This window comes from Oncorhynchus nerka, linkage group LG2, assembly GCF_034236695.1.
Source record: "Oncorhynchus nerka isolate Pitt River linkage group LG2, Oner_Uvic_2.0, whole genome shotgun sequence".
NCBI classification, from domain to species: Eukaryota; Metazoa; Chordata; class Actinopteri; order Salmoniformes; family Salmonidae; genus Oncorhynchus; species Oncorhynchus nerka.
In genome coordinates, this window is record NC_088397.1 from 40,686,744 (window position 1) to 40,710,666 (window position 23,923).

Here is a 23,923-nt window from a genome sequence, read left to right on the forward strand (position 1 = left end):
TGCGGCCTGTCCTTCACTGCAGCCGAGGTGAGTAAAACATTTAAACGTGTTAACCCTCGCAAGGCTGCAGGCCCAGATGGCATCCCCAGCCGTGCCCTCAGAGCATGCGCAGACCAGCTGGCTGGTGTGTTTACGGACATATTCAATCAATCCCTATACCAGTCTGCTGTTCCCACATGCTCCAAGAGGGCCACCATTGTTCCTGTTCCCAAGAAAGCTAAGGTAACTGAGCTAAACGACTACCGCCCCGTAGCACTCACTTCCGTCATCATGAAGTGCTTTGAGAGACTAGTCAAGTACCATATCACCTCCACCCTACCTGACACCCTAGACCCACTCCAATTTGCTTACCGCCCAAATAGGTCCACAGACGATGCAATCTCAACCACACTGCACACTGCCCTAACCCATCTGGACAAGAGGAATACCTATGTGAGAATGCTGTTCATCGACTACAGCTTGGCATTTAACACCATAGTACCCTCCAAGCTCGTCATCAAGCTCGAGACCCTGGGTCTCGACCCCGCCCTGTGCAACTGGGTACTGGACTTCCTGACGGGCCGCCCCCAGGTGGTGAGGGTAGGCAACAACATCTCCACCCCGCTGATCCTCAACACTGGGGCCCCACAAGGGTGCGTTCTGAGCCCTCTCCTGTACTCCCTGTTCACCCACGACTGCGTGGTCACGCACGCCTCCAACTCAATCATCAAGTTTGTGGACGACACAACAGTGATAGGCTTGATTACCAACAACGACGAGACGGCCTACAGGGAGGAGGTGAAGGCCCTCGGAGTGTGGTGTCAGGAAAATAACCTCACACTCAACGTCAACAAAACTAAGGAGATGATTGTGGACTTCAGGAAACAGCAGAGGGAACACCCCCCTATCCACATCGATGGAACAGTAGTGGAGAGGATAGTAAGTTTTAAGTTCCTCAGCATACACATCACAGACAAACTGAATTGGTCCACTCACACAGACAGCATCGTGAAGAAGGCGCAGCAGCGCCTCTTCAACCTCAGGAGGCTGAAGAAATTCGGCTTGTCACCAAAAGCACTCACAAACTTCTACAGATGCACAATCGAGAGCATCCTGGCGGGCTGTATCACTGCCTGGTACGGCAACTGCTCCGCCCACAACCGTAAGGCTCTCCAGAGGGTAGTGAGGTCTGCACAACACATCACCGGGGGCAAACTACCTGCCCTCCAGGACACCTACACCACCCGATGTTACAGGAAGGCCATAAAGATCATCAAGGACAACAACCACCCGAGCCACTGCCTGTCCACCCCGCTATCATCCAGAAGGCGAGGTCAGTACAGGTGCATCAAAGTTGGGACCGAGAGACTGAAAAACAGCTTCTATCTTCAAGGCCATCAGACTGTTAACACTGAGTGGCCGCTGCCAACACACTGACTCAACTCCAGCCACTTTAATAATGGGAATTGATGGGAAATGATGTAAAATATATCACTAGCCACTTTAAACAATGCTACCTAATATAATGTTTACATACCCTACATTATTCATCTCATATGAATATGTATATACTGTACTCTATATAATCTACTGCATCCTTAGGTAATACATGTATCACTAGCCACTTTAACTATGCCACTTTGTTTACATACTCATCTCATATGTATATACTGTACTCGATACCATCTACTGTATCTTGCCTATGCTGCTCTGTACCATCACTCATTCATATATCTTTATGTACATATTATTATCCCCTTACACTGTGCATAAGACAGTAGTTCTGGATTTGTTAGTTAGATTACTTGTTGGTTATTACTGTATTGTCGGAACTAGAAGCACAAGCAATTCGCTACACTCGCATTAACATCTGCTAACCATGTGTATGTGACAAATAAATTTGATTTGATTTGATGTGCAATCCTGAGATTGATTGTTGAGAGATCTCCATTTAATAGATTTACCATTGCTATCGAAGTAATTCCAAAGGTTAGATTTAACAGAGCAAATTAAATTTAACCATACTTTATCAATCATATATCATCAATATTGCTATTTAGGCCTATATAGCATTTGGGAAGTCATCAATAGCTGTTGTTTAAATTCCAGGATTCAACTAAAAATAGACAACAGACAACAGAATTTCAGCATGCTTATAGGGAAAGACGTTCAACAAGCACAGCACTTACACTTACTGATGATTAGCTAAGAGAAATTTATGATAAAAATATAGTGGGAGATGTTTTGTTCGACTTCAGTGTGGGTTTTGACATTATCGTTCATAGTCTGCTGCTGGAAAAACATATGTGTTATGGCTTTACACCCCCTGCTATATTGTGGATAAAGAGAGGTTGTTCTTTATAGAAGTCTCTCCAACATAATAAACAATTAATTTCAATCTTTACTAATGACACGCCACTAACTTTGAGGAAAGCCAGTGTGTCGATGTATGCAGATGACTCAACACCAAATCTTGTAATAAATAATATGAAATTTGAGCAAGTTGAGGTGACTAAACTGCTTGGAGTAACCCTGGATTGTAAACTATCATAGTCAAAACATACAGTAGCTAAGATGGGGAGAAGTTTGTCCATAATGTAGCGCTGCTCTGCCTTTTTATAACACTGTCAACAAGGCAGGTCCTACAGGCCCTAGTTTTGTCACACCTGAACTACTGTTCAGTCGTGTGGTCAGATGCCACAAAGAGTCACCGTGGAAAATTACAATTGGCTCAGAACAAGACAGCACGGCTGGCCCTTAAATGTACACAGAGAGCTAACATTAATAATGTGCATGTAAATCTCTCATGGCTCAAAGTGGAGGAGAGATTGACTTCATAGCTACTTGTTTTTGTAAGAAGTGTTGACATGCTGAATGTACCGAGGTGTCTGTTTAAACTACTAGCACACAGCTCAGACACCCATGCATACCCCACAAGACATGCGTAACCAACTGAGCGTCACCAACAACACCACGTATAGTCTCAAGTTTGACGGTTGACAGCCCGCAGAACTTGTATCTAGCGTTGGATGTAATCCATATCCTGGCCATCTGATTGTTGAACTTTACGGAAGCCCATTTTCACTAGAGTAGCTATTTCCCAATCAATATGTGCATTGCAAATCAAGCCGGGTGGGCGGGGTTTGCTCCATTTCAACCATTGGTCCTCCTAAGGAAAGCTCTGCGGCTATACAAATCGAAATCTCCCAGTCTTTTCCCAGAAAACACGGCGCCACCACATATTAATAGGCAAAAGGGAGCATAAATTGATGACATAATTGTAATCCAAACCAAACCCTCAGGTAAGTCAGTTACCAAAATCTGTTTTGGACGAGACTGACTTTATGAACAAAAAAATCCTATTTACACTTTGTAGTACATTTTTACACTATAATGAATGTTTCTGACTCATGTCAATGCCACATTGGCTGTTTAAAACCAGAGAGATTGGTTCCAAGGGGCAGTTGACCTTTAAGAAACAAACATATTCCTTAACAATGAGGTCCTTCATTAATAGCTTGAACTGCCCTAGATGCACCAGAGTATCAAGGTGCAGAGAGCTCTGCAGATTATTCCATTTACGGGGCGCCAAAAAACGGAATGCAGAATTACTTAATTCTCTAGAGATCAACGGGACCTCTAGAGTTAGCCAGTGAAGTGTTACCTCTGTTTACCAAACATGTCTATTCCCTGTGTGAATTGTAGATGCTGAGGGTAGAAGGCTAAAGGGGATCCAAAGGAGCACTGAGACGGGACTGGCTGTAGAGATGCCCAGCCGCACTGTACGCCAAGCCAGCCACGAGTCCATTGAAGACAGCATGAACAGCTACGGCTCAGAGGGCAAGTGAGTACAGCAACATAACCAGCACCATTAGCACTTGGGGCGCCCACTGATTCACAGTGGTTCTGTGTGGATCAGTTGGTATGCATGTGGCGCTAACAAAGCTAAGCTTGTGGGTCCACTCCAGCGCAAATCACATAAACATACTAAATGTGTATGCATTTACTGTACTGTACGTCCCTCTAGATAAAACCATCTGCTAAGTGAGGTGAAGTATAGTATAGTGAAGTATATTGTTACTAGTGGCACCCGCCCTTACGGGCGGTAAATCATTAGTAATTAATCATTTGATTCAATGCAATTCCCCCCTCCTCAACATTATGTTTATCTGTTCAGCTTTTTGGTGTCTGGATATGCCGCTGATGCGCTCATCTCTCATCTCTCATCTTGAAAAAACTCCCATAAATCCTGTGGAATCATGGCACTGGCTTTCTCTTGAAATGCATTGTGTCAAACATCTACTAGCTCACTTTTGATGTCTATATTTTGAACCTTGCTTTATTAGTAGGGATTAGAGGATAAAACAGAGCAGCTATTAGGCCATGAAATGCAGTTGTTGATTTGGGAGTGGACACATTATACCTCCAACACCTGCGATAGTTTGGTTATTTTATCAAAAGTATTAAGATGCATTTAAATACAGCGCATAATGGAATAGAAGCAGATAAGACTTTGGGAAATCATTCTACAGTTTCCAAATTGGCCGAGAAAGGCCTAGCCTGGGTACCAATTTGTTTCCGCTATCATTTCACCCTTTGCCACTCGTTGTCATGCCATCAGACTGGCCTTTTGGCAATCTTCTTGTCTTCCGACAGGTTGCGTCACTCCTCATGAGCGTCACCGCTCATCCCTCAACCGACCTGTCTTGTTGGTTGTGGAACTCACATCACAATTTTAATATTCCTAAGCATCCAACATTCAAAATTGAAAAATATAGCTCCTAATTAGATTGTAGGCCAATTTGGAAACTGTAGGCCAATTTGGAAACACTTTTTTGGTCACTACATGATTCCATATGTGTTATTTCATAGTTTGGTAAAGAAAAACCATTGAATGAATAGATGTATCCAAACTAATATATGTATATATATATATATTATTTAAAAATATATATATATCTACACACACCACACACAGAACATTACCCTTTTTACTATTCTTTACTCCTTATTGTTTTTTTGAGAAATGTCTTAATATCGTGCATTTTTATTATAAATGTGTATTGCACCATTATGAGCTGTTATTTCATTACTTCTTTTTTTGGAAGGGGGTTGGGAGTATTTTTTTCTTGGCTTTCCTTGTACACTTATTTTTTTAGAATTGTTTATTTAATTAGAGATGTTGTATTTTATCATTTGACTTTTGGATACTTGTTTTTAGTTTTTGACATAATGTTTAAATGTTTAAATGTTTAAATAGTAAGCACGTGACTTTTCCTTGAATTGATGACAGAATTAGTGACAATAAAGAGAGAGGTTGTGACCATAAAGGGAGATGGGGGCTGTAACAATGGTCAGGTGTGAGTGTGGTGATATCTACAGTACATGGCATGTCTCAGCCTAGACACATTGGCGGTCAGGATCTCTAGTCTCCACCGAGCATTGTTAATACCCCATGGTTCCCATGGAGAAACAAGCTTTGAGTGTTCAGAGATAAAAACACCAAAGTTGGCATAGAAGTATCTAGTCTTCAGAGGTGAAAGACTAGTTAGGAGACTGAAACTAGTGTATTTGGTGCAGTGATTGTCATTAAATTATTTATGTTATGTTTAACAACCAATCAGGGATCATGCACAAAATCCAGCTGCATATTGAACGTTGAGATTGCAGAAAGGCTAGACTATTTGGCAATGACACGGGGTAAGAGGAGTGAAATGTCAGCACAAAACAGGTTCTGGATTTCAGGCCTACATTGTGACATCATGGTTGCTCCGATTTACAAACATCCCAAAAACAATTTGAAAATAAACAAAAATACAACCAAAGCAGAACATAAATTGTCATCTCACTACATGATTTTCTTCTTTCATGCCTAAAATTAAGAAAACATAAAAAATCATTGAAGGAGATCTGGCTGAAATGTTGTGGCTTATGGCACTATAATATAAATATTCCTGAAGAATTGTTGTGAACCGATGAACCGGTGATTTCAATACAAGTTATTTGCACTTACAAGTACTAATCCAGAGTCAGAATGCAAAATGCCTCTGCTAAGCTTTTGTGTATCCAATGTTGCTGTTCTTTTTCAAAACCATAGGGAATGTAATGTGGATAGGTGCAGTGTGATTTTGATGTATACCACACAAAACATGTGGATTGGCTGGCTCAGACTAACACCGATGGTAGCTGGTGTAACAGCGTCCTAGTCCTGTGGTGTTATTAAAAGAACAATGCTTACACACATTACACAAAAGAAGGGAAAATTGTGGTATTATCGGTGCCCTTTTTTGCTTTAATTTTATCACGAGTAAGAGGAAAATACAGTATTTCTTTCCTCTATGGAAGTTTCCCTTGTTGACAGCCGCCTACTAAACGTGAGCAAGCTCTGTACTCTGCAAAGTGAGCCATCATCAAAGGACCAGGGATGACCACTGCATGCACACTGTAGTGTTACGTAACATATGTGGCTACTCCGACAGGGGAAACAGCATCAGGGAGGGAAATCAACCTCATTGAAGCTGGATTACAGGGAATTGAACAGTCGGGGATTACTTTTTGTGGCACAGAGGATGGTTCACCATATTTTATTGGATCTCATGAACAGAATACATAACATCTTTACATAAACAAGCCGTTGAAAAACTTGGGGCCGACTGGCGAGGGAAAAATGGGCTATTACCTTGATTTGGTTTTCTCTCTGAAAGTTCATTCTTGAAAAGCAAAGAAATGGGTGCAATTTATTAAACAATCCAAACAAAAAGACTGCTCCGGTTCAGATGAGGACTCATGCAGAACATGAACAAACACTCACACTATTCAATCAGTTTCATTGTTTTTTTCCATCTCACATGAAAGCATGGTTTGCAGTTTTGATTGTATAGGCTGAGGCTCTTATACAGCCAAATGAATAGTAACTTTTTTGGAGCAACCTCTATAGTAGGTGAGTTCCGTTCTTATCAATTTAGGGTTATACAAGTCAGCACCTTATGTTGATGCTATAAGGAATGAGAATAGAGGGCAAAGATGGTGTTAGGGTGGGATGAGGTCAAACAGAGATTAAGAACAATGTAGATCATCGACAATATAGATCATATAATATCTTGGGCATGGACCAAAAATAGGCTGCATAGTTGATGGCTTTGGTTGTCTCCTCGGTCTACACTGCTGGTTTAACCCAGTTAAACATCACTATGTTCATATTTCCATGAAAGCTGTACACCACCAGGGTACAAAAATTGTCTTAGGGTCATTTTTTAAATAATTAAATTATAAATAATTTAAACACAACAAAAAACACACACACGCACACACACACACACAAAATTGAGATTGAGTGCTGCTGAGTGAACTCAGACAAAATGAAACGTTCTTGTGCATCTGCAGCATCTCCCCTCCACGATACCATATATGACTCAAGTTCACAGAAAAAAATCAACAACATTTCAGACAAAATAAACATTTCTTGAACGCATTGTTTACTAATTGGTAATGCATTCAGAGGCTGTAAAGGTGCTGCAGATGACAGTCCCCCCCCCCCCGTTCTCTCTTTGCTGAAGCCAGGAGTGCACGTTTCAGTGCCCAACAGGTCATAGATCTGAATTTCCAGATGTCCAGGAAGAACAAGAGAACAATGATTTAGAAGAGGAGGAGGTATCTGAAGAAGAAGACGGGGAAGAATACAACCCAATCTTCAGATAAAGATGAAATCCCCTAAGCTGAAAGAGATACATTTTTGTCAAATTACAGCAAAATAACATGGTCCTTGTTACCATATAACAACCAGGACAGGATGTCAGCACAAAATGTAACAAGCATGACCCCAGGGCCCACAAGACAAGTAGTTGCCCATGCTCAGGACATCACCTCAACATTCTACATATTAATCACACCAGCCTTAAAAATAAATCATCCTGGAGATTACAAATTTGAAGTGTTTCTGTAAATATGGAGACAACTGGAAAAGGATGGATGAGATTGACCTGCGTGCCTACATAGGGCTGCTAATCTTAGCGGGTGTGTATAGGTCCCGAGGTGAGGCTACATGTAGTCCCTGGCATGCAGAGAGTAGAAGGGCGATTTTCCGTGCCACGGTGCCACTGAAAGTCTTTCACACTTTCTCAAGAATGCTACAATCTGTAACCGTGAATCAAGATCTGCAAGACGTGTGAGAGACAAACTGGCGGCCATAAGAGAGTTCTGGGAGAAGTGGGTAGAGCGTCTGTCGTACCTCTACAACCCTGGGCCTGAAGTAACAGAGGATGAGCAACTGGTTCCATTCAGAGGTACATTTTAATTTTCATATCTGTAATGTAAGTGATTTTCACTGTTCATTTTATTATGTATTTCTGTAATATAATTGATTTATGTGATTTGTTTTCTGTGACACTGATACTAATTACTGATAGCAATCTCTTTTGTTAACAGTTTGCTATCCTTTACGGCAGTATATGCCCAGCAAGCCAGCAAAGTATGGCATCAAGATATGGGTGGCCTGTGACGCACAATCCAGCTACGCTTGGAAGATGCAAGTCTACACAGGGAAGCCAACCAGTGGAGGCCCAGAGAAGAACCAGGGGATGTGATAGATGGACAGAGGGGGCACAATGTCAAGTGTGACAATTTATTCACCTCTTATGAACTCAGCTAGTAGCTCCAGAAGAGAAAGATCACCATGGTTGGCACAGTCCTTGCAACAATGGGGAGAGAGGCCTTCTCATCAAAGTTTTCCTTCACCCCCACCACCACTCTAGTTTCTTACCTCCCAAAGAGGAAGAAGAATGTGGTTCTCCTGAACGCACTACACAAAATGGCTGAGATCAGTGATCGTGAGGACAGGAGGCCAGCGGTCATCCTGGACGGCAGGGTGGCCTAGTGGTTAGAGCGTTGGACTAGTAACCGAAAGGTTGCAAGTTTGAATCCCCGAGCTGACAAGGTACAAATCTGTCGTTCTACCCCTGAACAGGCAGTTAACCCACTGTTCCTAGGCAGTCATTGAAAATAAGAATTTGTTCTTAACTGACTTGCCTAGTAAAATAAAGGTAAAATTTAAATATAAAAAAAACAAGAAAGGAGGCATGGACAACCTGGACAAGGTGATGGGATATGGAACAAGATAAACCCCATTTGGAAGAGGAGGGTGTTCCTGGAGCAGCTGGGAAAGGCAACTGTAACCCCATACATTAAAGAAGGGAGCACCTCCCCCGAATAGCAGCTTGTGAAAGCTGTTCAGGGGGCTGAATCTTGTCCTGATCCACCTGAGGCTGCAGCTGGGGCAGGCAAGAGGAGGAGATACCAATTCTGTCCGCCAAAGAAGGACTGTAAAACAAATACCATGTGCTGCACATGTGAGAAATACATCTGCAAAGTCCATGCACACACGTGCATATTATCCTTCATGTCATAATTAGAGTTGATTGATTTATGTTCATCAAGTTTCTTGTTTTGTATCTATTATCATATTTTATTATTTTTTATTGTTGTTGTTTAAACACCTTGTTGGTGGGGAAAATGGTTAAAAAATGGGAGAAGACTACTTTTTTGTAGTTGAATTCCTCATTGTACAGTATATAAGAATATCACTATGTTGCCAAAAAAAGTTAAAGACTTTTATTTCCCTTCAATAAAATGCATTCAAAACTACTTTCTGCACATTTCTGCTACTTTCTTAGGCTATACAAGTGCTACCTCTTGCTACAAAATTAATGTTTACACCTATGCAGCACCTTTAGCAATAATAATAATAATAAACCTCTACTTTAGTAAAGAAAACATTATGACAGGTCTGTTTTAATAAAAACAAGTGGTGTCCACTGATCAAATGCAGTCTTTCTGAATTGTGAAGAGAGAAAACCCAGATATTCACAACGTTTGTGATGAATGACAGGTTGTTTCTTCATGCAAAATAGATTTGGGGTTTAAAATTCAATTAAGCTGCTTTATTTTAGGGGTTTAGTGAAGGCCTGTCATTTTTTAACCTTAGGACAAGGGGAGTATACAGAATGTTAAGACTACACAAGGGTTAAATCCTACTGTTCCACCATGGATTTGGAATTCATTGACAATTTGGACCACTTCTGGGAGAGGCCCCAGCTTCACAAGGGCTTGCATCTAAATATGAGAGATGCAAAGGCTCCCTCAGAAAATACCGAAGAGGCTCTTATCACACATTTACTCAGCCGAACCCCGGTTCAGGTAATTCTTCCAATTCCAACTATTTCACAGCATTATCATCGTACTGCTATAGATTTCCATGCTCCCAGGTGTATTGTCAGTAGTAATCTTGTACCCATAAAGTTTAACTATGTTGCTGTTAGCCAAAATGAGAGGCCTGCTGTGGTCAGCTTACCCAATGCAATTATTTAAAAATACCTACAGTATAAGGATACCCCTGCTATTTGTGGTGGCTATATACAGGACAAGTCAAAGGTTTGGACAAAAAAACACATTCAAGGGTTTTTCTTTATTTTACTATTTTCTACATTGCAGAATACTAATGTTTAAATACTTGAGCTGTGCTTAATTTAGGTTGCATGTATAATGAAACCGATAGAATAGTCCCAGAAGTGCACACTCTTGGTATTATCTCAATCAGCTTCATGAGGTAGTCACATTGAATGGATTTCAATTAACAGGTGTGCCTTGTTAAAAGTTAATTAGTGTTTTACGTTTGAGCCAATCCGTTTTGTTGTGAAAAGGTAGGGGTTGATTTTATTGGATTTTATTAGGATCTCTTTAAGTCCTCATTTGGACTAATCTCACAAGAGTCCTTAAACATCAAAATACAATTTATAATACGATCACATTTTCACATATAACACACTGGGTGGTATACAGAAAATAGCCCAATTTGGTAAAAGACCCAAGTCCATATTATGGCAAGAACAGCTGAGAGAAACGACAGTCCATCATGACTTTAAGACATGAAGGTCAGTCAATGTGGAACATTTCAAGTGCAGTCGCAAAAATCATCAAGCGCTATGATGAAACTGGCTCTCATGAGGACCACCACAGGAAAGGAAGAATCAGAGTTACATCTGCTGCAGAGGATACAATCATTAGAGTTAACTGCACCTCAGATTGCAGCCCAAGTAAATCCTTCACAGAGTTCAAGTAACAGACACATCTCAACATCAACTGTTTAGAGGAAACTGCGAGAATCAGGCCTTCATGGTTGAATTGCTGCAAAGAAACCACGACTAAAGGACACCAATAAGAATTTGAGATTTGCTTGGGCCAAGAAAACACTAGCAATGGACATTAGACCGGTGGAAATCTGTCCTTTGGTCCAGATTATAGATTTTTGTTTCCATCCGCTGTGTCTTTGTGAGATGCAGAGTTGGTAAACGGATGATCTCCGCATGTGTGTTTCCCACCGTGAAGCATGGAGGTGTGATGGTGAGGGGGTGCTTTGCTGGTGACATGGTCTGTGATTTATTTAGAATTCAAGGCACAGCATTATGCAGCGATACACCATCCCATCTGGTTTTCCGTTAGTGGGACCATGACCCAACACACCTCCAGGCTGTGTAAGGTTTATTTGACCAAGAAGAAGAGTGATGGAGTGCTGCATCAGATGACCTGGCCTCCACAATCACTCGACCAATTGAGATGGTTTGGGATGAGTTTAACCTGCAGATTGAAGGAAAAGCAGCCAACAAGTGCTCAGCATAAGAGGGAACTCCTTCAAAACTGTTGGAAAAGCATTACTGGTGAATCTGGTTGAGAGAATGTCAAGAGTGTGCAAAACTGTTAATGCAAAACTTTGAAGAATCTAAAATATATTTGTTTAACACTTTTTTGGTTACTACATGATTCCATATGTGTTATTTCATAGTTTGATGCCTTCACTATTATTCTACAATGTAGAAAATAGTAAAAACAAAGTAAAACCCTTGAATGAGTAGGTGTGTCCAAACTTTTGACTGGTACTGTATGGGAAATTGACTCTTGTAGCATCATGTTCCCTAAGTGTCACTATTCCCAAAAAGTTTGAATTTCTGGTTACTTGTTTATAGCAGGTATTTTCTAATCTCTTTGTATATCTCAGGGAGACAAACGCCCGCTTTAAACACCTTAGAGTAACAAATATAGCTAATACATGATTCTCTATAGAACTTTCCGATCTCATTATGATGAGAAATCAGGCCTGAGCAAAGACAAAAAAGAGACTTGTTAGCCAATTGGCAGCTTTTCAGACAATTGAGAAATACATGTACTTCCTCAATTTAGAAAGTTGAATCCAGCTACTTTCTAAGTTCTATTTCTGACTATTTCTGATCCGTCCAAATATTTAAAAACAGTAAATGCAATGAAGTTTGGGAATTCCCCTCCTTCCCCGCCTAAGCAAATTCTGTCAGACTCTGGCATCATTACTGGGAAAAATTAAATAAGTGATGCTTTTAATCATGATTTTATCTCAGTACAATTTTAATTTGAAAGAAATATTGGTTTAGCTGGCCCTGGTCAGTCAGTAGATGGCTCCTCCCTCTCCCAACCCCCAGTTGGATTGATGGAGGATCAGGCAACTTCTGGTGAATCTTTGTTTTCATTTCAACAACTTTGTACTTGTCATGTGCTATATGCCTTGCTGGAGATTGATGTAAGAACAACAGATTTCTGTGATCCCTTCTTGCTGCAGCTTTCTTCTGCTCTGATTACAGAATCTTTAACACATATTTGTACCCTTACGATTACTTCTGGTATCATCCCCACGGTCTTGGAAGGCAGCACATATACCCCTTCACAAAGGTGGTGACCCTTGTGACCAAAATAATTACCGGCCCTTTTCCCTAGCAAACATTTTAGAATCCTTGGTAAATACTCAACTTAGATCCTTTTTAAACATAAGATGTATTCTAAATGTACACCACCATCTCTGCTTCTGCTAAATTACGTTTTTTAATTGTTTGGATAGGAAGAAACATTGTGGAGCCCTTTTTATTGACCTGTCTAAGGCTTTCAACACTGTGGGTGACTCATTACTTATTCAGACACTTACAATAATTGGTCTGAACCAGGCTGCATGTTGCAGGTTTTGAAAATTATTCATAGGACAGAATACAGCGTATTTACTGATGGTGTTAAATCGTGTTTTGTGGACATAACAGAGGGTGTCCCACAAGGTTAAAGTCAGCTCTTTTCACGATTTCTATTAACAATATTGGTTCATCTGTAAAAACGTTCAACCTTTACCTGTATGCAGATGACACTTTTGTGTATGCTATTGCCCCCACGGCTGACCAGGCTCTTTCATTCTGTCTTTATTGCCCTGCAGAGGGCCTTTGTTGAACTAAAGTTAGTGCTTAATGCTGGTTAAACAAAGTGTAAATATCTGGATATCCCGATACATGTTAATGAGTTGTTAAAAAGTTAAGTATAAAAATTGGCTTATTTTACAGAAATAGGTTGTACCTTACGGTAAATAGCAGAAAACAAATCATTCAGTCGATATTCATTCCGATTTTAGACTATGGGAATATAATTTATATGAATGCAGCTGCCACTGTATTGAAGCCACTGTATATAATAGTGCATAATGCTTCTTTACGGGCAGTAGGTTCAGCACACCTACTGCACACAATAGGCTGGCCCTATTCGAAGTCTCGCAGATCTATGCATTAAGCTTTTTTGTCTATAAAGCCCTCTTGTGTAAACTACCACCCTACCTTACTTCTCTGGTAACCAATAGAAATACAAGCTATCAGACAAGATCTCGGGAACGGTAAACTCTAGAGGTCCCTTCGATCTTGACAGAGATATGTAAATCTGTCTTTATCTATTTTGCACGTTGCTTGTGGAATGGTTTAAATTTCATGAATTGGTGCCTCTGATGCAGTCAGAGAGCAATGTGAGAACCTTTTTAAGGAATAATGTTTTTTTTTTTTTTTTTTTCTATGATTGATCTTAATTTTTTAATTTTTAATTTTGTATTGTGTTGTGTTTTTTTGCTTGCTTAGATCTTGTATGTAACCAGGCCTATGTTTTGTATATTTCCCCAGGTCGTTGTTGCAAATGAGAATGTATTCTCAGTCAACTCACGCAATCTAATTTCAAAAGCTATTTTATATACCATAGGTTGCGTGAGATTGGCTCTCGTTTTCTCAAGAATATGTACATAATCCCAAAACATACCCATGACTTGTTTCAGTGTCGCTGAAATATGTTGACTTAGTTTTTGTCACAACAAACAAACATAGAAGTCTAAAATGTGATTGAGTATGTGGACACCCCTTCAAATGAGTGGATTCGTTAATTTCAGGCACACCTGTTGATGACAGGTGTATAAAATCGAGCATACAGCCAGTCAATCTCTGTAGACAAACCTTGGCAGTAGAATGGCCTTACTGAAAAGCTCATTGACTTTAAACGTGGCACCGTCATAGGATACCACCTTTCCTACAAGTCAGTTCGTTACATTTCTGCCCTGCTAGAGCTGCCCCGGGCAACTGTAAGTGCTGTTATTGTGAAGTGGAAACGTCTAGGAGAAACAACGTCTCAGCTGCGAAGTGGTTACTGTAAAGTTTGGTGGAGGAGAATACTGGTCTGAGGCTGTTTGTCATGGTTCAGGCTCCTCAGGTCCAGTGAAGAGAAATCTTAACGCTACAGCATCAATGACATTCTAGACGATTCTATGCTTCCAACTTTGTGGCAACAGTTTGGGGAAGGCCCTTTCCTGTTTCAGCATGACAATGCCCCTGTGCACAAAGCAAGGTCCATACAGAAATGGTTTGTCGAGACCGGTGTGGAACTTGACTGATGTGCACAGAGCCCTGACCTCAACTCCATCGAACACCTTTGGAATGAATTGGAACGCACACTGCGAGCCAGGCCTAATTGCCCAACATCAGTGCCTAACCCCACTAATGCTCTTGTGGCCGAATGGAAGCAAGTCCCCGCAGCAACGTTCCAACATCTAGTGGAAAGCCTTCCCAGAAGAGTGGAGGCTGTTATAGCAGTAAAGGGGGATCAACTCCATTTTAATGCCCATGATTTGGCAATGAGATGTTTGACGAGCAGGTGTCCACATAATTTTGGTCATGTAGTGTACCTCTGCATATTTCAGCTGGCAAAGTAATGAAGCATGATGATTGAGCATGTGTATTTTAATAAGGTAATGGGCACAGGATCATTATTAATGCATGAAAATAGACCTGTTAGTCAAATTATAATATATTTTGTGTTCATACATTTGCCAACTAGAATATACGGTACATTAGAGACATAGGGGTAATCATTTTCATTTATCAAGAGTAAAACTTTAATTTCATTGGAACAGGATGTAATGCATAATAGCAACAGAGAGCAAAAGAGTTATTGGGTCAGTCTATATTTTGTTATCCCACTCATTACCCAGAATGTCCGTGTTTCTTCAAGCGTTATTTGATAAAGAAACAGTGAACCTGAGTCGAGAGTGATGGCAGAAGATAGATGAGATAGGGTGAGAAATCTCCCAAGACTGCCTGTCCAAATGTGTGGCAGCTGGTTTGGACTGTCCCTGAAGTGCTTTAAAAATAGATCAGCGAAGAACCAGAGAGAAGGGGGGAAAAAAACTAGGAATCGAGGTCATAACTTTAACACAGGGAGGAAATTCATTATGCGTCTTCAGCACCTATGTTCAGCTCAATGAGCAAGGTTGGTACAGGGGTGGGGGGTGGGGGGTTTGCTTATTCTAGTGTTTTTGTTTTTGTTTTCATTTGAATATTCAGAAAGTGCCTTCTGAATGTATTCACACCCCTTCATTTTTTCTCTCTCCACATTTTGTTGTTACAGCCTGAATTAAATATGCATTAAATTGAGATGTTGTGCCACTGATCTACACACAATAACCCACAATGTCAAAGTGAATTTAGATTTTTGAAAAAATTCACACAGACCAAGGAGGTTTTCCAGTGCTTCGCAAAGAAGGGCATCTATTGGTAGATAAAACAGACACTGAATATCCCTTTGAGCATTGTGAAGTTATTAATTACGCTTTGGAAGGTGTTTCATTATACACCCAGTCACTACAAAGATACAAGCGTTGTTCCTAACTCAGTTGCCAGAGAGGAAGGAAACTGCTCAGGGATTTCACCATGAGACCAAATGGTGATTTTAAAACAGTTACAGAGTTTAATGGCTGTGATATGAGAAAACGGAGGATGGATCATGAACATTGTAGTTACTCCACAAAGACAGAGTGAAAGAAGGAAAACTGTACAAATGAAACATATTCCAAAACATGCATATATTTGCAACAAGGCACGAAAGTAATCCTGTAAAAAATGTGGCAAAGAAATTGACTTATTGTACTGAGTACAAAGCATTATGTTTGGGTCAAATCCAACACATCAATGAGTATTTTCACATTTTCAAGCATAGTGGTGGTTGCATCCTGCTATGGATATGCTCATCATCGGCAAGGTCTAGGTTTTTTTTTACTATAAAAATAAACAGAATAGAGTTAAGCACAGGCAATATCCTAGAGGACAACCTGTTTCAGTCTGCTTTCCAACAAACACTGGGAGACAAATTCACCTTCAGCAGGACTTAAACCTAATACTCAAGGCCAAATATAGACTGGAGTTGCTTCCCAAGATGACATTGAATGTTCCTGAGTGGCCTAGTTACAGGTTTGACTTAAAGCGGCTTGAACATCTATGGCAAGACTTGAAAATGGCTGTCTGGGCAGTGATCAACAACCAACTTGACAGAGCTTAAAGAGTTTAAAAAACAATATTGGGAAAATATTGTACAATCCAGGTGTGCAAAGCTCTTAGACACTTACCCAAAAAGACTCACATCTCTAATTGCTGCCAAAGAGGTGATTGTGATATGTAATGACTCAGGGGGTTGAAAACTTATCTAATGAAGATATATTAGTGTTTTATTTTTCATTCATAGTTTATTTTCTTCCACTTTGACATTACAGAGTATTTTGTATAGATTGTAAAAAAAAATCAACATTTACATTTACATTTAAGTCATTTAGCAGACGCTCTTATCCAGAGCGACTTAACATCCATTTTAATCCCAATTTGTAACGCAATAAAATACTTTCTGAAGGCATAGTACATCTTTGAACTATCAGGTTATGATTTATACTCAGTGACCCATAGCAATACATTTGAGAGTGGTTACATTTCCACACCCCCATCCCTCTACATCCTAAACATTGTGGCAGGGTCAGGCAGTTGAAATGACAGATTGTGGCTTTAATTGTTTGTACTGAATTAATTGCACACATATACCGTCAAAATGTCCCTATCATCTAACAATAAGTAACAACAGCGTTAACTAATTATAGAAAGTGAGTCCTGGATTGCCCGCTAATGAGTAGAAATTAATCATTAATCAGCTCAGTCGTATAGCCGCTATATAGCCGGCTACCGAGGGGAGGACGGCTCATAATAATGGCTGGAACAGAGGAAATAGAATACCATCAAACACATGGAAACCATGTTTGATGTATTTGATACCACTACACTGATTCGGCTCCAGCAATTACCACAAGTCCGTTCTCCCCAATTAAGGTGCCACCAACCTCCTGTCAAGCTGCTTCATCATAATCAAGACCATAATTCAAATCAAATCACATTTATTTCTCACATGCACAGAATACAACAAGTGTAGACCACCATGAAATGCTTACTCACCGCCATACCAGGCGGTGAATGCAACCAGTTCTTGATGGTGCGGCTGTCTAACTTTTTGAGGATCTGGGGACCCATGCCAAATCTTTTTAGTCTCCTGAGGTGGAAAAATCTGATCGAATCATATCAAATGTTATTGGTCACATACACGTGATTAGCAGATGTTATTGTGGGTGTAGCGAAATGCTTGTGTTTCTAGCTCCGACAGTGCAGTAATATCTAACAAGTAATATCTAACAAATTACACAACATATACACACAAATCTAAGTAGGAATGAATTAAGACTATATACATATGGATGAGCGATGTCATAGCAGAATGGACTAAGATACAGTAGAATAGTATAGAAACAGTATATACATATACAGCCTGTACCCACTTCCACTATGGCCTACTGTAGTGAAAACTGATGTCTCCGGTTTATAAAGCAGTATGTGCTCTCACCTGATGACTTGGGGCAACGTGTTTGTTGATAGTTTGAGTAGAGACATGTCAAACAAGGAGGTAAAGTCTCTTGGATTTTCCTCTCCCTCTTGCAAGCATACTCGCAGTCGCTCAGACAGGCAGCCTGTGTCTGGCAGCATGGTGTAATCTGTGATCTGAGCCAAACAGAATGTGAAATGTCACTTCTAGGACTCAAAGGTAAAACTGCAGATCCTAAAACACGCCTTGGCTTCTCACCTCGGGGTCCTCTGCATCTATCTGGTTCAGATTAATGTTATCACCCATGAGCCACTGGAAAACGACATCTTGTATAACAAAAAGAGATAGGGCACATTACAACTGAATGGAGTCAGTAGGGGATCAAATAGTGGATCACCAACCATTACTATTGCAGTGCTATATGGATCACACTCTCTCACAACTATTCTTGTGTTACTGTGGAGACATTAACAAGCCTCCCATTGGGAAGTCGTCAAATACCCTTTTCACACAACTGAGCTGAGCAAAGATATGCACAGCCATACTATACTGCCCTGGCCTGTTTATGCACCATCATAGTTGCTGGAACCATTCTGGAAAGGACAAAAATCTCTAAACCAACACATTGCAGTTGGGTTGGCATGATCGTGTGAAATGGGTATAAGAGCCTACATTATTGGCTCTCAAACGTGACAAGTCTGAGTGTTTATAGACAGACACTCCACTTAAAATTATTATTATAAGTTATGTAAACATTATTAGGTGAATGAGATACCATAGAATAGTATAGAATAGTATAGAAAATAGTATATGCACATGAGATGAGTATTGCCAGATATGTAAATATTAAGTGACTAAGATACCATAAAGTGGCCAGTAATTCCTAGTATTTGCCCATAGGCAGCAGCCCCCCCCCCCCGTTCAGCTAAAAAGGTGGCGCAGGGAATTCAAAAATATTCTTTAGAAATATTTAACTTTCACACATTAACAAGTCCAATACCTCAAATGAATGATAAACATCTTGTTCGTCTACCCATCATGTCAGATTTTTTAAATGTTTTACAGCGAAAACACAACATATATTTATGTTAGACCACCACCAAATCAAAGGAAAAAAAGCAGCCATTTTTTCCAGCCAAATATAAAGTCACAAAAACAGGAATAGAGATAAAAATGAATCACTAACCTTTTGAAAATCTTCATCAGGTGACAGTCATATGACATGTTACACAGTACAATAAATCGTTGTTTTGTTCCATAATGTCCAATACTAGTGTCCAAGTAGCTGCATTTGCTATCACTTTCAGCTCACGTGCCCAAAAACTGACTGCTGGTCCAAGATAACTCGCACGAAAACTTCCAAAATATATATTCCAGGTCGAATAAACTGGTCAAACTAAGTAGAGAATCAATCTTCAGGATGTTATTATCATATATATCCAATAACATTCCAACCGGATCATACGTTTTCCTCTGGGGCAGCAGGGTAGCCTAGTGGTTAGAGTGTTGGACTAGTAACCGGAAGGTTATAAGTTCAAATCCCTGAGCTGACAAGGTACAAATCTGTCGTTCTTCCCCTGAACAGGCAGTTAACCCACTGTTCCTAAGAATTTGTTCTTAACTGACGTGCCTAGTTAAATAAAGGTAAAATTTAAATTAAAATCTGGAGCCAAATGGAGCAGCGGTATCTCCCACAGAGAAATGCGCCACAGGAAAATGGCATTCTGTCTGGACACTGACTATTTCCCCTCCCATTCGGTCAAAGTTCACAGCAAATGCTCCATTCCACTTTCTACTGAATGAGGACATCCAGTCGAAGGCGTAGGAAGTGCTTCCATATCCATATCTTGTTGGGAAAGGAGGGGGTGGTCAAAGTGGCCCCCAACTTTCAGAATTTCACTTCTTGTTTGGAAGATTGCCTGCCCTATGAGTTCTGTTATACTGACAGACATAATTCAAACAGTTTTAGAAACTTCAGAGTGTTTTCTATCCAATAGTAATAATAATATGCATATTTTAGCAATCTAGGACAGAGTTTGATGCAGTTCACTATGGGCACGCAATTCATCCAAAGTGAAAATACTGCCCCCTATCCTCAACCAGTTTTAATGTGCTAGTGATGGAAGTTTAACAGTCTGTTGACATTGAGATAGAAGCTGTTTTTTAGTTTCTCGGTCCCAGCTTTGATGCACCTGTACTGACCTCGCCTTCTGGATGATAGCGGGTGAACAGGCAGTGGCTCGGGTGGCTGATGTCCTTGATGATCTTTTTGGCCTACCTGTGACATCGGGTGCTGTCGGTGTCCTAGCTTGCCTCCGGTAATGCGTTGGGCAGACCACACTACCTTCTGGAGAGCCTTGCAGTTGTGGGCGGTGCATTTTCTGTACCAGATGCTTTCAATTGTGCATCTGTAAAAATGTGTGATGGTTTTGTCGTGCCCTCTTCACGACTTTCTTGATGTGTTTGGGCCATGATAGTTTGTCGCTTCGACCTTCTTTCTTGATATTTTCATTGATATTGTTAACAAACACACCCCCATGAAGAAAATTAGAATTAATAACAGCTTCAGCCCCTTGTGCGACCGTGTTCTTGCAGAGTTACTCCACCTCAATAATTGCATTTGGCGAAATGCTCGGCACATGCATACTCAGTCTGACTGGCTCTCGATCAGGAAAATTAGAAATAAGTCCACTCGGGCTATCTGGAAAGCCAAAGTTAGTGACTTAAGGAGCAGTTCTCTCTCTGTGGGTCTAACCCCAAAAGGTTCGGGAAAACAGTTGAAGACCTGGAGAATAAACCCTCCTCCTCGTCGCTGCCCATGTCCCTTAAAGTTGATGATGTTGTTGTTACTGACAAGAAGTACATGGCTGAGATTTTTAATCACCACTTCATTATGTCAGGATTCCTATTTTACTCAGCCATGCCCCCTTGCCTGTCCAACATTTCCTCATCTCTCACCCTTCTAATGTGACTAGCCCTGATGCTCCTCCCTCTTTTTCCCCTGCTCAGCTAACAAAGTTTCTCCCTGCGGGCGGTCACTGAGTCCGAGGTGCTAAAGGAGCTCCTTAAACGTGACCCCCCAAAAAACATCTGGGTCAGATGGTTTAGACCCTTTCCTCTTTAATGTTGCTGCCCCTATAATTGCCAAGCCTATCTCTGACTTTCTTAACCTGGCTCTTCTCTCTGGGGGGTTCCCATTGCTAGGACGGCAGTCACTGTTCGTCCTTAATTTAAAGGGGGAGATCAAGCTGATCCTAAATGTTATAGGCCTATTTCTATTTTGCACCTGTTTATCAAAAGTGCTGGAAAAACTTTTCAATAATCAACTGACTTCCTTCCTATAGTATTCTCTCTGGTAAGCAATCTGGTTTCTGCTCAGGTTATGGATGTGTCACTGCAACCTTAAATGTCCTCAATGATGTCACCATTGCCCTTTATTCTAAGTAATGTTGTGCTGCTATTTTTAATGACTTGGACAAAGATTTTGATATGGTAGACCATTCCATTATTGTGTGCCGAACAAGGAGTATTGGTGTCTCTGAGGGGTCTTTGGCCTGGTTTGCTAACTACCTCTCTCAAAGAGTGCAGTGTATAATGTCAGAACATCTGCTGTCTCAGCCACTGCCTGTCACCAATGGTGTACCTCATGGCTCGATCCTAGGCCCAACGCTCTTCTCAATTTACATTGCTCAGGCAGTAGGAAGCTCAGCTGACCCCTCCCCAGATTTTGTGGATGAGCATTTTCTTGTTTGCTTATGGCCTTATACAACCCGCTGAGTGCCGTCTTAGTCCAAGTTTGGGGTGGTAAATAGATGGCTACAAAAAATAGAGATGAAAACCAGTGGTGGAAAAATTATTCAATTGTCATACTTTAGTAAAAGTAAAGATACCTTAATAGAAAATGACCTAAGTAAAAGAGAAAGTCACCCAGTAAAATATTACTTGAGTAAAAGTCTAAAAGTATATGATTTTAAATATACTTAATTATCATGCTAGCTTGTTTAGCCCAGGTCCGCTAACTACTACCTTGTTTACCCCGGCCTGCTAATCTGTTAGCTTGTTAGCACAGGCCTGCTAACCGTCCCGCCGCGTCCCAAAAACGCAGTGGCCCATATGTACTCTATCTCTTCCCGATTAAAAAAAATAATAATTGTTTATACCTTCCGGAAACTTGCCTCACCCAATGTGATACGGAATCGCTATTATCTTTATTTTTAGAACACACTCAAGAACCTCCAGAAGCTAACCAGCTAGCTAGCTACAAGCTATTTAGTCATTGTTAGTTTTCTTAACCTGGATAACGCTCGCCAGCCCAGCCCCCTGCCCCATCCACCGCTGCCCCCTGGACTCTGATCACTTGGCTACATAGCTGATGCACGCTGGACTGTCCATTAATCACGGTACTCCTTTCTGCTTGTTTGTTTTATCTGTCGGCCGAGTTGCCTAGTCAATGCCATCTCACCTGCTGTTGTTATGCTAGCTGATTAGCTGTTGTCTCACCCACTGTTTTAGCTAGCTTTCCCAATTCAACACCTGTGTTCACTGTATGCATCGCTGTATGTCTCTCTCAAATGTCAATATGCCTTGTATACTATTGCTCAGGTTAGTTATCATTGTTTTAGTTCACAATGGAGCCCCTAGTCCTATTCCTCACACCCCTGATACCTCCTTTGTCCCACCTCCCACATATGCGGTGACCTCACCCATTACAACCAGCATGTCCAGAGATAAAACCTCTCTCATCATCACCCAGTGCCTGGGCTTACCTCCGCCGTACCCGCACCCCACCATACCCCTGTCTGTGCATTATGCCCTGAATATATTCTACCATGCCCAGAAACCTGCTCCTCTTATTCTCTGTCCCCAACGCTCTAGGCGACCAGTTTTGATAGCCCTTAGCCGCACCCTCATACTACTCCTTCTCTGTTCCGCGGGTGATGTGGAGGTAAACCCGGGCCCTGCATGTCCCCTGGCACCCTCATTTGTTGACTTCTGTGATCGAAAAAGCCTTGGTTTCATGCATGTCAACATTAGAAGCCTCCTCCCTAAGTTTGTTTTACTCACTGCTTTAGCACACTCTGCTAACCCTGATGTCCTTGCCGTGTCTGAATCCTGGCTCAGGAAGGCCACCAAAAATTCAGAGATTTCCATACCCAACTATAACATCTTCCGTCAAGATAGAACTGCCAAAGGGGGAGGAGTCACAGTCTACTGCAGAGATAGCCTGCAAAGTAATGTCATATACTTTCCAGGTCCATACCCAAACAGTTCGAGCTACTAATTCTGAAAATTACTCTCTCCAGAAATAAGTCTCTCACTGTTGCCGCCTGCTACCGACCCCCTCAGCTCCCAGCTGTGCCCTGGACACCATTTGTGAATTGATTGCCCCCATCTAGCTTCTGAGTTTGTTCTGTTAGGTGACCTAAACTGGGATATGCTTAACACCCCGGCAGTCCTACAATCTAAGCTAGATGCCCTCAATCTCACACAAATCATCAAGGAACCCACCAGGTACAACCCTAACTCTGTAAGCAAGGGCACCCTCATAGACGTCATCCTGACCAACTGGCCCTCCAAATACACCTCCGCTGTCTTCAACCAGGATCTCAGCGACCACTGCCTCATTGCCTGTATCCGCTACGGTGCCGCAGTCAAACGACCACCCCTCATCACTGTCAAGCGCTCCCTAAAACACTTCTGTGAGCAGGCCTTTCTAATCGACCTGGCCCGGGTATCCTGGAAGGACATTGACCTCATCCCGTCAGTTGAGGATGCCTGGTCATTCTTTAAGAGTAACTTCCTCACCATATTAGATAAGCATGCTCCGTTCAAAAAATGCAGAACTAAGAACAGATACAGCCCTTGGTTCACTCCAGACCTGACTGCCCTCGAC

The 23,923-nt window shown here is 41.2% G+C and overlaps 1 protein-coding gene across 1 annotated transcript in view; it reads left to right on the top strand.

The window, feature by feature from the left end:
* rims4 (regulating synaptic membrane exocytosis 4) overlaps positions 1-23,923 on the top strand; it is a 50,326-nt gene that overhangs the window by 16,774 nt on the left and 9,629 nt on the right. Inside the window, exon 2 of the mRNA XM_029669739.2 lies at positions 3,685-3,823. Coding sequence (XP_029525599.1) covers positions 3,685-3,823 — 139 coding nt within the window. The remainder of the gene's footprint in view (positions 1-3,684; positions 3,824-23,923) is intronic.